The sequence below is a fragment of the Diceros bicornis genome, chromosome 34, assembly GCF_020826845.1.
Source record: "Diceros bicornis minor isolate mBicDic1 chromosome 34, mDicBic1.mat.cur, whole genome shotgun sequence".
NCBI classification, from domain to species: Eukaryota; Metazoa; Chordata; class Mammalia; order Perissodactyla; family Rhinocerotidae; genus Diceros; species Diceros bicornis.
This window is the reverse complement of record NC_080773.1, coordinates 12537177-12551435: the sequence shown is the minus strand read 5'-3', so window position 1 is coordinate 12551435 and position 14259 is coordinate 12537177. Positions and strand designations below refer to the sequence as shown.

General features: G+C 56.8%; 1 protein-coding gene across 1 annotated transcript; it reads right to left on the bottom strand.

The window, feature by feature from the left end:
* Nucleotides 1–4711: 4711 nt before the first annotated feature.
* On the bottom strand, nt 4712–13152 carry KCNK6 (potassium two pore domain channel subfamily K member 6). The gene is made up of 3 exons (XM_058529241.1): nt 12816–13152; nt 6269–6664; nt 4712–6145 (listed from the first exon to the last, which is right to left on the bottom strand). The coding sequence occupies exons 1-3, from the start codon at nt 13135–13137 to the stop codon at nt 5925–5927; spliced, it is 939 nt and encodes a 312-aa protein (XP_058385224.1). The 5' UTR covers nt 13138–13152; the 3' UTR covers nt 4712–5924.
* Between the last annotated feature and the right edge of the window lie 1107 nt (nt 13153–14259).

The following is a 14259-nucleotide window of genomic DNA, read 5'->3' as shown; positions in this document are numbered from 1 at the left end:
CCCCTCCCCCCCCGCCTCCCTCCCTGGGCTGGCCCCAGGCACCTCCCTCTTCCCCCCGCCCCGCGGTACCAGTCACTTAGGTTAAACCGGTCAACCGTCACTGGGCCGCTCCAGTCCCGCCCCTCTTGCCCGGCCTCAAAATGGCCGCTCGCACTTCCACAACCGACTTCCGCCGTTTCCGAGGCACGCCGCCCGTGCGCGTCTCCATGGTAACGCGCATCCGACAGGCGCCCAGGGCTTGGGGGCGGGAGAAGGGCTGGGGGGGGGGGGGGGCGGTGCTCAAAACCCGGGCGCGCGGGGCCTGGCCGGCAGAGGGCGCTGGAGGCCAAGTTTGTGATCCGAAGGCCGTCAAGGAGTTCCTATTGGTTGTTCTGGCAGCCGTCCTTCTACCCAATCAGGCTTTTATATCAAAAATTCTATTCCTAAAAAAAAAAGTTTGGTCTCCTTGTGGGAATTAATCTGACCGCGGCTTAACAGCCTCCTGTACAAAACAGGGACAAAAACAGTTGTGGGAAATCAATGAGATAACACATGAAGAGTGCCTGGCGCAAGTAAATATTCAGTAAGTTAACAATTTACTTTTGTATTCTGATGCCTAACAGATAAGGACTCGGAGCGTGACTTTTTGATGAACCGCAAAGCTGACTTGACTCTAAACCCATGGTGTTCAAAGTATCGCGTGCATTAGACTCACCACAAGGGCTTGTTAAAGCAGGTTGCTGGGCTCCACCCCAGAGTTTCTGATTCAGTAGGTCTGAGGTGGGGCTGGAGAATTTCTGTCTCTAGCAAGTTTCCAGGTGATGCTGATACTGACCGTCTGGGGAGCACACCTTGGGAACCAGTGCTCTGAAACCTTCCATGACTCCCCAGGACCTCGGGGAAACATCCGCCCTCAACTGGTTTCCAGAAGCCTGCGGAATCTCATCCCTGTCGTCCTTCCTGTTCGGCTCGTCTTTTTTCTCCCTATAGACCTTTGTAGTCCATACCCTAGTCACACGGAGCGACTTGGGTATCCTTGATAGGCGAGCTCTCTCTCCCCCAGACTGTGCACGAGCTGTACCACCTTGCGGTGTTACACTCACGGCTGCCCACTTTCCTTCCTTGGGTCTTGTTTGTGTTACATGACCAGCCCCAATCCCTCCCACAACCACCCTGGGCCATGACAGTCCAGGGTCTCTGTTCCCTCTGAATCCCAGGCTCCTCAGGGCAAGGCCTAGGGCTTTCTCTGCACTGTTGTTGTCAACTGCCATACACAGCGCAGAACTGGTGCTCCATGTAAAGGAACAGAGGACGGAAGGCTGTGCTCCCCAGCCCATGCCCACAGGCCAGGCAGGGGCCCCTTCATCTGAGGGAAGAAACTCAGCAGCTGTGTACCTGAGCCCTTCTAGACTCATGAACAGAGTCAGAGAGCCCGGGGTCTTCTCCTGGCACCCCTGACACAGGAATACAGCCCCACCAGGGGGGAGGTGCCTCTGTTAGATCTTGATGCACAAGGTGCGCTTTGCAGGATCGTTTATACCAGCAAGACTGCCAACCACGCATGTCCGTTAACTAGACATTGAAATAATTTATGGGGCGTGGGTCCTAGAGGAGACACTGCAGACATAAAAAAGGATCTGAGACCTCCTTGTGTGTCTCTGAAATGATCTCCAAATTACACAGGTTGGTGAAAAATGCAAGGTGCAAAAATGAGAATAATATTGGGAAAAGGATATAAACATTATATATTTATGTATATAACATATATAATAAAGCGAGGTGCAGACATGAGGATAAGCATCATTACCTAACATTTTATTGAGTACCAGACACTGTTCTAAGAGCTTTCTAGATATTAAGTTGCTTAATTCTCTAACAAGTCCATGAGGTAGGTGCTGTTATCGTCCCATTTCACAGATGAGCAAACTCAGGCCCAGGAAGGTGAAACCACTTGCCCAGAGCCCAGAGCTTGGGAGTGACAGAGCTCAGATTTATACCAGGAACTTTGCCTCCGGAGTCTGTAATTGTAACCACCTCACCATACTAGGTACCACTTGTGTAGAGCGAAAGAAAAAAATGAATGACACAATGACACACACACCTGTATATTGCTGCTACGTGACTGGAAGGGGACCTGAGAAATCAGTCATCACAGCCTGTGTGCGGGAGAGACACTGCCTCTCCACTGTACACTCTTGTACTTTCTCAATTTTTTAGCATGCACTTTTGTTTTTTTAATGTCTTGAACTGAACAGGGCCTGGTTTTTTTTTTCTAGAGGACTCTGGAAGGAGAAGCGGTGAAGAGCGAAAGCCAGATCCCACGGGCACCCCCCTGAAGAAGGGGAGAGGCAACTGCTTCCCCACCCAGCTGCGGATGCAGCTGCAGGGTGGACAGTGACCGCGCCGAGGAGCCAGGAAGGCTGGGAGGCTGAGAAAGAGCTACATGGCGGATGCTTCTGAGCCTCCCAGGGACAAGGCGACCAACCAAAACCTCATTCAAATCCCAGTTTTGCACCTCCTGTGTGACCTTGGATAAGCTACTTAACCTCTCTGGGCCTCCTTTCCTCATCTGTAATGTGGAGAATGTACCTAACTCACAGAGTTGCTGAGAGGGTTAAATAAATTATTACCTATCAAGGGCTTGGAACAGTGCCTGGCACATGGTAAATCTTAGGTGTTTTCCATCACTGGCATTAAAACAATCTTGTGTGACTGTTTAGCATAATTTGACAATGTTGACTTGCCTGCCTTAAAAGTCTCTCATCTCTGACCAATACCCCCCACCCTTCTGGTTTTCTTACCCCTTTCTAGAATTCCCTTCCGTCTCCCTTTATAAGCTCTTTTTTCTGGTATGAGGACATTGGTTGAAGGGTCGCTGTTCGCCATATAGGGCCTTTATGTTAATTAGAAAAAGGAGCCCCCTTTGGGCATATACGGCCTCGAACTTCAGCCCTATTTGTTTCCACCCTGCCAGCCAGGCATCCCTTACGTAGGTCCCAACCTGCATACTCGTACGAGATGGCCCCAGCCGATGAGTTAATCCATGTCCGCCCATTCTCCCGGCCTTCTGCCTTTCTAATGGAAGCCCAGTTTTGTTTACGTATTCACCAGCCTCCAAACCGAAACCTCAGCCCCAGCCTCAGTCCCAGCAGGCAGGGAGAATCCTGAGGAATGCAAGCTAATCATGGCGGCTCCATCTCTCTAGCCAATGATTGGTTCAGGATGGGCATGTGAGCCAATTTTGGCCAATGAGAGGGAAGAGAAGTCCGCTGGGAGGCTTTGGGAAAAGGTTGCCTTGCTTCCAGAGACACGGGAAGAGATGCCCCCCTCTTCATGCACTAAAAATTATCATGCCTGGTTGTGATGCCTGGACCTGTCGCAGCCACTTTGGGGCCATGAGGGGAGCCCATGCAGGAGCCAAGCCTTCAGCTGAGGGTGGCAGAGTAGAGAGAGAGGGACCCTGGGGCCACAAGACCCCCCCTAGAGCTGTGCCCAACTCCAGTGATGTGCAATCGACAATCATCTCATTGTTTCAGCCAGTGCCAGGCAGGATTTTGTTCCTTGGAAACAAAAATCCTTGGAAAGCCCGAATCTTTCCTTTCTGATATAAATACCATAAGGCTGAGTTCTCAAGGCTGGTCTTCACTTCCCTCCAGGGCTGCCACACTCACCCTCATGGCCCCGGTTCCCTCATCTGTCTCCAGCCTCGACCATCCTGAGCCCCAGCCCCGGGGGGCCTGTGACCTCCTGACACCTTCCCCTGGGGGTCTCTTTAGCCCCTCAAACCCACCATGTTCCAAACTAGCCTCAGCGTCTCCCTTCGAACCTGCTCTTTCTCCCAGGACCCCATCTCAGGGGCAGCTGACCATCCCTTGGGCCTTTCCCTGGCCTTGTCCCTCCTAAGTCTGTAAGGCCTACGGCCTGTCCACTTGGCCTCCTGAGCAGCCCTCCACCACCCCTGGGTCCTGCCTAGCCCCATCGCCTCCCCCTCTATTCCCGCCCCAGCCTCCCCTGGGCACCCGGCCTCAATTTCCCCCTCTGGTCTGTGTCCACAGAGAAGCTAGGGGCATCTTCCTAAGGCACAAACCTGACTCTCTCCTGCTCAAAGCCCTTCCATGGCTCTCCAGTGCCCTCAAGAAAGAGGCCACGTTCCCAAGCTTGTCAGTTAAGGACATTTAAGCTGTGCCCCTGTTTACCGCCCCACCCCCCTTCCCCCAGTCCCTCCGCACTCCAGTCACAGTAAACTACATGCCAGGAGCTAACGTTCAGCATGCTCTCCTGCCTCCAGGTGTTTGCACACACAGCCCCTTCTGCCTGGAAGGCCTCCTCTACCCTTTCTACTTGTCTGCTTACTATCCAGGCCCAGCCCAAAGGCCCCGGCCCTTCTGTAACCCCCACAGGGCTTGGTGGAGGTAACAGCTCAGAAGATGGGCCTTTGGCAGTAAATGCCATCACTGAGGTACCGTCTGGGGAGGGGGCACATCTCGCGGAGTAAATAGAAAACCTGAGGCCAGCTCAGTGGCGTAGCGGTTAAGTGCACGCGCTCTGCTTCAGTGGCCCAGGGTTCACAGGTTCGGATCCCGGGCGCAGACCTACGTACTGCTCATCAAGCCATGCTGTGGTGGCATCCCATATAAAGTAGAGGAAGATGGGCACAGATGTTAGCTCAGGGCCAATCTTCCTCACCAAAAAAAAAAAAAACAAAAAACAAAAACACAGAAAATCAGTCCCCTCCTCACCCTGAGTCTAAAACAAGGGCCCCCCACCCCCGAGCCTCAGTTTCCTCATCTGTGCAAAGGGGGTGATAACACTGTGTTCCTCATATGTGAGGTACCCAGGACGGGGCCTGGCAAAGAAAGCAGCACCGAATAACAGGGCAGCCTCTGTGACATCATCTCTTGAAGTCGGTACTGCTATTCTCGCCATTTTACAGACGAGGGAACCGGGAATCAGAGGTGGAGGGACCGCCCGAGGATGTGGGCAGGACGCGGCTGAGTCGGGATTTGAACCCAAGCAGGCTGGCTCCAGAGCCCAGCACAGGACATGCAGTTAGTGCTCGGTGAACGGGGACAGCAGTCACAATGGTGTCCAGGCTGGATCCTGTCTCAGCATCCTCCTGCCAGGCAGTTGAGGAAGATTCCAGCACCCAGGCTCACCTCAGGGCTCCCTGCCTGGGTCTTGCTTCCTGGAGACACTTGAGGAGAATGTCAAGTACATCTTCTTCCCTGGCTACTCCTCATATTTCAGGGCTGAGTAAGTTGTCCCTTCCTCCAGGAAGCCCTCCTGACCTTCCAGGTGGGATTGGGCAATTCCCTGTGCTTCCTCCATCACACCCCTGACCACGCTGCCTCCGCCACTGAGGTCTTGCCTATTCTGGGCTGTCACTGTGTGGGGATAGGGCTGTCCACGTCCCTGGACTGTGAGCCCACTAAGAGCAGGGCCCAGGCCATCTCGACCACCACTGTGTCCCTTGCACTGCCCAGCACGGGCCAGCACAGAGGAAGAGTTCTGGATGAGTGACTATATTCTTTCCACTTGACAGATGAAGACACCGAGGCTCAGAGAGGAGCAGTCACTGGCCCGAGGTGTGTTGAGCGATGCGGTGCCTGGAATGAGGTCTGGGCCCGGAGCCTGGTAGAATCGGCAGTGATGAGTGGCTGGGTGGGAGAGGCAGAGGAGTGAGTAAAAGAGTGAGAAACAAAGACGGTGAGAAAGCCAGGGAGGCACAGAGTGGGGGGAACGAGAGAAGGGGCAGGGAGGACAAGGCGGTGTGGACGCCCGGCGGAGGCCGGGACAGGTAAAACAGGAAGGACAGTTGGTGGCGATGCCTCAGGAACACCGGCATGTGCTCGCAGAGGTTCTAGAATGTTCTAGGATGTCAGCTCCAGTCTCGTGGGCCCCTCAGCCACAGGCCAGGTCCATCCAGCCTCAGGGCGCCTGCCCTGCTACCTGGGGATGGAGGCGTAGTCGGCGTGGGAGCCCGCCGTGAGTTGCTGGCACGGCTCGGGCTGGGGGCCCAGAATGTCCACGCGATCGTCCTCCTCGGTGAGGCTGGCAGGGTCCGGATTGGGCAGCAGGATGAGCTCTGTGAGGCCGTGAAGGTCGGACACGCGGCGGACAGTCTGGAGCACCAGCGCCATGGCGATCAGGCCCAGGAAGAGGTAGACTGCAGAGGGCAGAGGGGCGTGCGGCGACTCAGACCCCCGGGGCAGGCCGTGGGGCTACGGGACCCCCAGGGTGGGGCCGTGCCCCTCTCCCCCTCCAGTCCCCAGCCGGCCACCCCACTCACCTGTGACCAGCACCTTGTAGAGGGCCCGGTGGGGCTGGCCAGGGGCCTCTCCGGGCACGTAGTCGCCCAGGCCGATGGTGGACAGAGAGATAAAGCAGAAGTAGAAGGCATCCAGAAAGCTCCAGGCCTCCTCGAGGTGGGCAAACACCGTGGCCGGCACCAGGAAGCAGACGGTCACCACAGCCCCCAGCAGGACGGCCAGGTGCCAGCGGGCCGCCCGCCGGGGGTCCCAGCCCCAGCGCTCGCTCAGCCAGGACAGCGGGGCCCGGGTCAGCAGCAGCGACAGGCGCTGGGCCGAGGCGCTCAGCAGCAGCATGGTGACCGGCACGCCCAGGAGCGCGAAGGCGATGGAGAAGGCCTTGCCCGCGTCGGTCAGCGGCGTCGTGTAGCCGTAGCCTGCGGGGGCGAGAAGTCCTCTGCCCACTCAGCGCCTCCACTCGCGGGTCTGTGCTCCCCCAAACCGAGGCCCAATGTCACCCTCCAACCTGCCCCTCCCACAGCCTCTCAGGTGATGGCACCTCCGTCCTTCTGGCCGCTCAGGCCAAGAGCCTTGGTGTCACCCCCGGCTGCCTCATCACTCACACCCACTGTCCATCAATCTTCAAATAGACCCCAAACCTGCCCGCCTCACCCCACCCCACTCCCATGGCCCCCACCCTGGTCCTGCCTACCCCAGCAGCCTTGTCCCTGGTCTCCCTTCTACCCCCACCCTTGCCCCCTCAGTCTGTTCCCTACACGCAGCCAGAGGGACGCTGTGGACACCTAAGTTAAGTCATGTCCCTCCTCTGCTCAGAGCCCTCCCCTGGCTCCCTCCCACTCAGGTAAAAGGACAAAGTCCTCATTGTGACCCACAAGGCCCCACACAATGCGACAGGGCAGCACACTCCCGCCCCAGAGCCTTTGCACTGGCCATTCTTTCTCTATGGAATGCTCTCCCCCCAGGCATCTGCACGGCTCCCTTTCTCCCCTCCCTCAGGTCTTTGATCAAATGTCCCCTTTCCAGGCCTTCCCTGACCACCTTATTTTAAATCGTTACACCCTCTTACCCAACTCTTTTGTTTGTTTTCATGGCACTGAATACTGAACACTGAGCACACTACACAGTTTCCTTGTTTGGTTACTGTCTGTCTCCTGAGTGGGTGCCAGCTCCAGCAGGGCGGGGCTTCTGTCTGTTTCATCACTGCTGGAGCCCTGGTATCTGGCAGAGTGGGCCCTCGATCAATAGTCAAAATAATGAATGACAGGTGCAGGCTCTGGCCTGGCTCGGAGCCTCAGTTTCCCCTACTCTTAACACGGGTGTGACAAGCCCAGTGGGCTTGGACCACGGGAACAAGGTGGGTGTGAGTTCTGCAAACAGAAATATGATATGGGGGAATTCAGGTGTTGGTGAGACAGACTCACTTGGGCAATGTGTAATTTAAGGTCTCTTTTTATTTCCCAAACTGATTTAACCAAAGGGTCAGACATAGGACTGGGGTGCTGAGGGGCCTGGTTTATGTGGACAGTAAAATGTCTCCCCCAAGAGATTGCAGATCCAGCCCTGTGGTCAGTGATAAAGGCGGAAACCCTGCACCCACGAGCAGGCCTTGCCCTGGGCCCGTCTGCCCTACAGAAGGGTCCTCTGGTTTGTATATACTCAAAGGAACGGAAAGCAGGGGCTGCAAGAGACACCTGCACAGCCAAGCTCACAGCAGCATCACTCACAAAAGCCAAAAGGTGCAAGCCACCCAAGTGTCCTTCGACGGATGACTGGATAAACAAAGACAAATACCGTATGATTCCACTTACACGAGGTACCCAGAGTCGGCAAGCTCACAGAGACAGAAAGTGGAATGGTGGTGGCCAGAGGCTGAGGGGAAAGGGGGAATGAGGGGTTATTTAACGCGGATAGAATCCCATTTTGCAAGATGAAAACAATTCTGGAGATGGATGGTGGTGATGGTTGCACAACAATAGGAATGTACTTAATACCACTGAACTGTACACTTAAAAATGGTTAAGATAGTAAATTTTATGTTATGTGTATCTTATTTATTTCTTTTATTTTTTTTGGTGAGGAAGACCAGCCCTGAGCTAACATCTGCCAATCCTCCTCTTTTTCTGAGGAAGATTGGCCCTGGGCTAACATCTGGGCCCATTTTCTTCCACTTTATAGGGGAGGCCGTCACAGCGTGGCTTGACAAGTGGTGCGTCGGTCCGCGCCCGGGATCTGAACGGGCGAACCCCAGACAGCCGAAGCAGAGCGCACGTACTTAACCGCTATGCCACCGGGCCGGCCCCTGTTATGTGTATTAAGAAAGAGCTGAGAGCCGGCCCCGTGGCTTAGCGGTTAAGTGCGCGCACTCCGCTACTGGCGGCCCGCTTCTCCGGCCATGCTGAGGCCGCGTCCCACACACAGCAACTAGAAGGATGTGCAGCTATGACATACAACTATCTACTGGGGCTTTGGGGAAAAAAAGGGGAGGATTGGCAATAGATGTTAGCTCAGAGCCGGTCTTCCTCAGCAAAAAGAGGAGGATTAGCATTAGCAAAATTAGGATTAGCATTAGCAAAATTAGGATTAGCAAAAAGAGGATGTTAGCTCAGGGCTGATTCTCCTCACAAAAAAAAAAAAAGAAAGAAAGAGGGAGCTGGGAGCCAGCCCTGATGGTCTAGTGGTTAAAGTTCAGCACGCTCCACTTTGGCAGCCCAGGTTCAGTTCCCAGGGACAGAACCACGTCACCCATCTGTCAGTAGTCATGATGTGGTGGCAGCTCATGCAGAAGAACTAGAAGGACTTACAACTAGGCTATACAACCATCCACTGGGGCTTTGGGGAGGGGGAAAAAGAAAGAGGAAGATTGGCAACAGATGTTAGCTCAGGGAGAATCTTTCCCTGCAAACAAAAAAAAAAGAACTGGGGGAAAAAAAGGATCCTCTAGTTTTTGCTGGACACATGGCTGCCTGCAATAAAGACATTCCCTTGTCCCTTGCAGCCCAGTATGACTCTGGAATAATTTCTGGCCAGTGAGGTACACATGAAAGAAGCAAGCAACTTCCAGGAAGTGTCCTTAAAGAGAGGGGGATGCCTGTCTCCCTTCTTTCCTCCCTCATCATGCTGCCTGAACACAGACGTGAAGACTGGTGCTGAGCAGCCATTTTGGACAATGAGGCGACCTTGGGAATGGCAATTGTGCAAAGAGGAGTGATGTAGGTGCCTGAGGGTCTCCGACTATGACCGTTCCGGTCTTGGACCAAGTACTGTGAATGTGAGCAAGAAATAAACCTCCATCTTATTTACGCAGCTGTTATTTGAGGTTGATCACTTATGGCTCCAACCCTCATTAAGACAAGGATTTTGATGGAGAAACTCCAGCAGCCTGGCTGAAATGACAGGTTGCAAAGGACACAAAATCCTTATAAACAAAAAAATCACATAGAATTAGAATGCGGGCAGGGAGCCTCAGCCTACTGCCTCAAAGAGTCAAATCCAACTCAGTGCTCTGCCATTTATTCTCTGCACGACATCAGCCAAGTGACTTCCCTCTGAGGCTCGGTTTCCGCAGAGTCTGCAAAACGGCCTTCCTCAAATGCGATGGTAATAATCCAGCCAGGCTGGGACAGGACGTAGCAACAAGGGAGGGCCTGGGAAGAGTCACCAGGACTCCACTGCTCGCTCCCTCTCTGGATTCCCAGTCCCAGGCCTCACCAGCAATAACAATGACCACCAAGGCTCAGTCAACCTCAGTTACTGTTACCAGCACTTCACACGGACAGTCTCCCTCCTTGAGCCGACTTCAGGCAGGCTCCTCTGGGCCCTCTTCTGGACCAGGCCCAGTGTTAGCAGGAATCCTAAATCAGTTTAGGCAGAATCCCCCCACCCTTGACGTCTGAGCAGATTCCTCATCCTCCATGCTTGATATCTAAGTCCTTTTATCTAAGTCCTTGGCCTGTCTTTAGCCAGAAGCCTATTAAGCCAGTTTAGCCAGAATCCCCCACCCTCCCTGTTTCCTCTGAGTCCTTTTCCATCCACTGACCCCCTCCCTCTGCTCTCAGCCCTAAACCTCTAGCTGTCTTGGCTATATTCGGAGTTGAGTTCAGTCTCTCTCCCCTATCACAGTAACTTACCATTTTTAGCAAGTGTCAGAATAATATTTCTTTTACAATATACACACATCACCCTTCTGTATGCAAGCTTGAGAAGTAGTGCGGTGTATTGGTTAAGAGCACGGGACGCTACACCTTCCTAGCTGTGTGGCCTTGGGCAACTTGTCCAACCTCTCTGGGCCTCCGTTTCCATTGCTGAATAAACAGGGCCCCTAATGGCACCTGCCTCACAAGGCTGTTGTGCTGATGAAGTGGGTTAGAGCCCGTCTGTGGCAAGTCCTCTACCAGGCATTACTGTTACCGTGGAGTGGGGAGCGTGATTATCCCCATTTTAGATGAGGGAGGAGACCGAGGCTAGAGATGAGCAGCGGCTGAGCTGTGGCTGCCTTGAGTTTGGCCTCTTCACCTGTCCCGCCTGGCTGACTCCTGGGAAGCCAGGATGGGGCGGAGGCAGAGGGAGACACTGAGGTGACCCAGTGCAGCCCAGGAGCAGGTCGGGCAGGCCCAGCTGGCATGGGGAGAGAAGCCCCAGGGAAGGTCAGCGAATTCCGGTCAGTGAGGAGCATCCGGGCCTGCAGCCCGGCCGCCTATGGCCTTGGTTTGCCGGTCCACACACTGGGGCACCAAAGTGCAAGACCGCCGCTGTTGCCACAGGGAGGAATCCCGGCTAGCCTGCCCGGCCTCACTCCCCTCCCCCAGGCCCAATCCTGGGCCAAGACAAAGAGGAAGTCTGGGGACTGCAGAGGCGCTGGGGGAGGACCCGCAGCTGGGATTTCCCAGGTCTGCAGGGCACTGAGGCAGGTAGGGGGTTTCCCTAGGAGGGCTGGGGGCGGGGCAGTCTCACCTGCCTGGGGGGGGGGGTCCTGGGTCCAGAGGAAGGAGGGGAGAGGCCCCAGTGGGGGCATTTTCTGGATCGAATGGGACTGGGAGGGGAGTCCTCAGAGGGGGCTTCTGAGCCCAGGGATGCCTGAGGGGACGTGATGGGGGTAGACACTGCTAAGGCGTGATGGAGGGGTGGGGTCTCAGGTCCTTGCTAGCCCAGGGTGGAAATTGGTAACGGTCTTCAGCAGGTACTGGGGAGGGTTCTGGGGTGCAGAGGGCCCGGAGCGTCCTTAGTGGAGGGGAGAATTTCAGGCCCAAAGCAGGCTGGGGCAGTGTTAAGGTGCAGAGGGAGGTCCCAGCTGTTGGTCTGGAGGAGATTGGGGGGTCCAAGGTCCCCGGGAGACTCCCTTTCTTGGGAACTCCAGGGTGGACAGCTGGGGGCAGGGTAGCCGGCATCCTGTGTGTCTCTGTGCAGGGGGATGGGATTCTGTTCTCAAACACAGCATACAGGGCTCTGGGGTCCCTGAGAGGAGGTCCAAGTGGTTCTGGGGCTCTTACTGAGGAGCGTCAGGGCTTGGAGAGGGATGAGAGTCTCAGCTACGGGTTCTCGGGTTCAAAAGGCCCCCATGGGAGTCTCTGGTTTGGAAAGGGCTGGGGGTTTTGCTGGAGGCAGTCTTGGGGCCAAAGGGGTGGGAGTCCTGGCCAGGGAGCTTCTAGTTGGACACAGTCAGTGGTCCTTCCCTCCACGGTGGGTCCCTCTCACACATCCACACTTGGGGGATGCTGAATTGAAGTCCCAGGTCCAGAGGGAACAGGGGGTGTCCTCACTGGGCTCCCCAAGACAGGGGAGATGTCAAGATGGAATGGGGTATGTGGAGGGGGTCCTGCGTCATGTCAGGGCTACCTACTGGGGAGTATGAGGATGGGGTGGTCCTTGGCCTGCAAGAGGGCAAGGGTGCTGGGGAGTGGTCTAGGGCCAGAGGGGTGGAAGTCTCAGATGGCCGCCCCAGGTCCTTGGCGAGGGATCTCTACTGGCATAGAGTCTTTAGTGATGGTGCCCTGAGAGGGTCTGGGGATTCAGGGTCCTCAGTGGGGCACTAGGGTTGGGAGGAGGTTGGGGTAGGGCTTCCCAAACTGCGGCCCGGAAGGACTATCTGGAGAGTCAGCAGCCATTGTTGGAGGGGATGGCGGTCTGTGCACAGAGAGGACAGGGGTCCTTCATGGCTGAGGTCCAGGTCCAGAGGGGGCGAGGGTCTCAGGCGGAGGGTCCCAGGTCCTCGCTGGAGGTCTCTGAGGGTGGTCCTAGGCCCAGAGGGGACTGGACAGACCCGGGGCTCCCAGGGGCAGGCCGGGGAATGGCGTCCCAGATGTTCGCTGGAAGGTACTCAGGGAGGCCCTAGTCCCGGAGGGACTGGGGGATTTCCTGCTGCGGGGGCAGGCTTAGACAGGGGTTCCCCAAAGAGGGTCAGATCCCACGAGCGTGGGTCCTGGGTCCTCGTTGGGGGTTTTGAGGGGATCCCAGGCCCAGAGCGAAATGGGAGTGATCCGCTGGGATAAGGGTATTTCGTGCTGGCTCAGGGGACGCGGTGGGGGTCCCAGGTCCCCGCCGGCTGGGGGCATGGGGGCGGCGCTCACTCACCCACGGTGGTGACCAGCGTGCTGGCGAAGAAGAGGGCCGAGGCAAAGTCCCAGGCGGGGTCCGAGGCGTTGGCGGGCCCCGAAGCGTTGGCGAGCGCGGCGCGCCCCAGCCGTCCGGCCGCCAGCACCCGCTCCACGAAGGCGTCCAGGGCCGGGCCGGCCACGCACGGGCTGCGCCGCAGCAGCTGCTCCCGCTGCGCCTCCAGCTCGGCTCGGAGCCGGGCTTCGTGCGGGCCCTCCAGCCGCGCCACCAGCAGCGCGCCCAGCACCAGGTAGGCAGTGTAGGCGCCCAGGGCGCCCGCCAGGAGCGCGCCCCGCCGCATGGCGCCCGCCCCGCCCGCGCCCGCCCGCGCCCGCCGAGCCCCCGGCCGCCCCGCTGACGTGGCCCCCGCCTCCCGACGGCCGGGCGCCCAGCCTCAGTTCCGGGAGCGCTCGAGCCGCGGCTGCAGGCGCCCCAAAGAGGAAGGAGAGGGAAAGGGGGAGGGGCGCGGGTGGAAGGACGCTCCGCCTCCGGGAAACTGAGGCACGCCCTGCCGCCAGGTGTTCCTGTGTACCGAGAGGGTGGAGCCCGGAGCTCCCGGAGCTGGGAGACCAAAAGGCTGCGGGGCATTCCGCCTGTCCTTCCATCCCTTCCCTCTCTTCCTCCCAGGAGTTCCCTATGTTAGAGAGAATCCCAGCCCTCTTTTCCGCTCGCTGACCGAGGAGTCTCCCCCTAACTCCTCAGGGCCATCGCGCCCCGCTGCGTAGACTGGGCACTGACTGCATGAGGTCGCGTGGCTGAGGCGACAAGGCGACAACCTGAAATCCAGTCCTCGCTCCATTCGCCAAGGCGTGCGCCCTGGAGTGGGGTTGTGTCCACTTGGAGGGGACGCCTAATTCACAATTAGGAGGTGTCCCCTGGGCCCTCATGGATGGAGTGGGGATCCTTAGCGATCAACCAAATCTTTGCTCAGCGCCCACTCTGTGCCCGGCCCTTTGCTGGGTGATGCTGGGGACACAGCAGTGACCAAGACAGTCCCGGGCCTTATCCTCCAGGGGCTCCCAACTTCAAGAGTGACAGCTCAAAGGGTCACGGGTTGTGATGAGGGAAGCACAGACAGAGTGACCAGGGCTGATATGGGGGAAGGACCAGATGCCTGTGGAGCCCAGAGGAGGTGACCCACCAAAATTAGGAAGGTCAAGAGAGCTTCTCCAGGAAGGGGATATCTGAGCTGAGACGTGAAGGATGCACAGGAGTGAGCCAGGGTCTCTTCCTGGCAGAACCACAGATACACACCTCTATTAAAGCAGGGATTTTTCCCTCCCTGCACCCCCTGTATGTTTCTCTGCATCCCCTCCAGCTGTAACTCAGCACCTCCCTGACAGCCTTCTGGAGAGCAGCCCGGAATCCCGACCACATCTGACAGGCAGGGGAGTGGGGCTTGGGGCCCGGCTCAAACACACCC

Coding starts and splice junctions, on each gene's coding strand:
- KCNK6 (XM_058529241.1), bottom strand. CDS start 13,137: ATGCGGCGGGGCGCGCTCCTGGCGGGCGCCCTGGGCGCCTACACTGCC. Junction 6,665..12,815: donor CACGCTGGTCACCACCGTGG/GTGAGTGAGCGC, acceptor TCGCCCCCGCAG/GCTACGGCTACACGACGCCG. Junction 6,146..6,268: donor CTACAAGGTGCTGGTCACAG/GTGAGTGGGGTG, acceptor TGCCCTCTGCAG/TCTACCTCTTCCTGGGCCTG.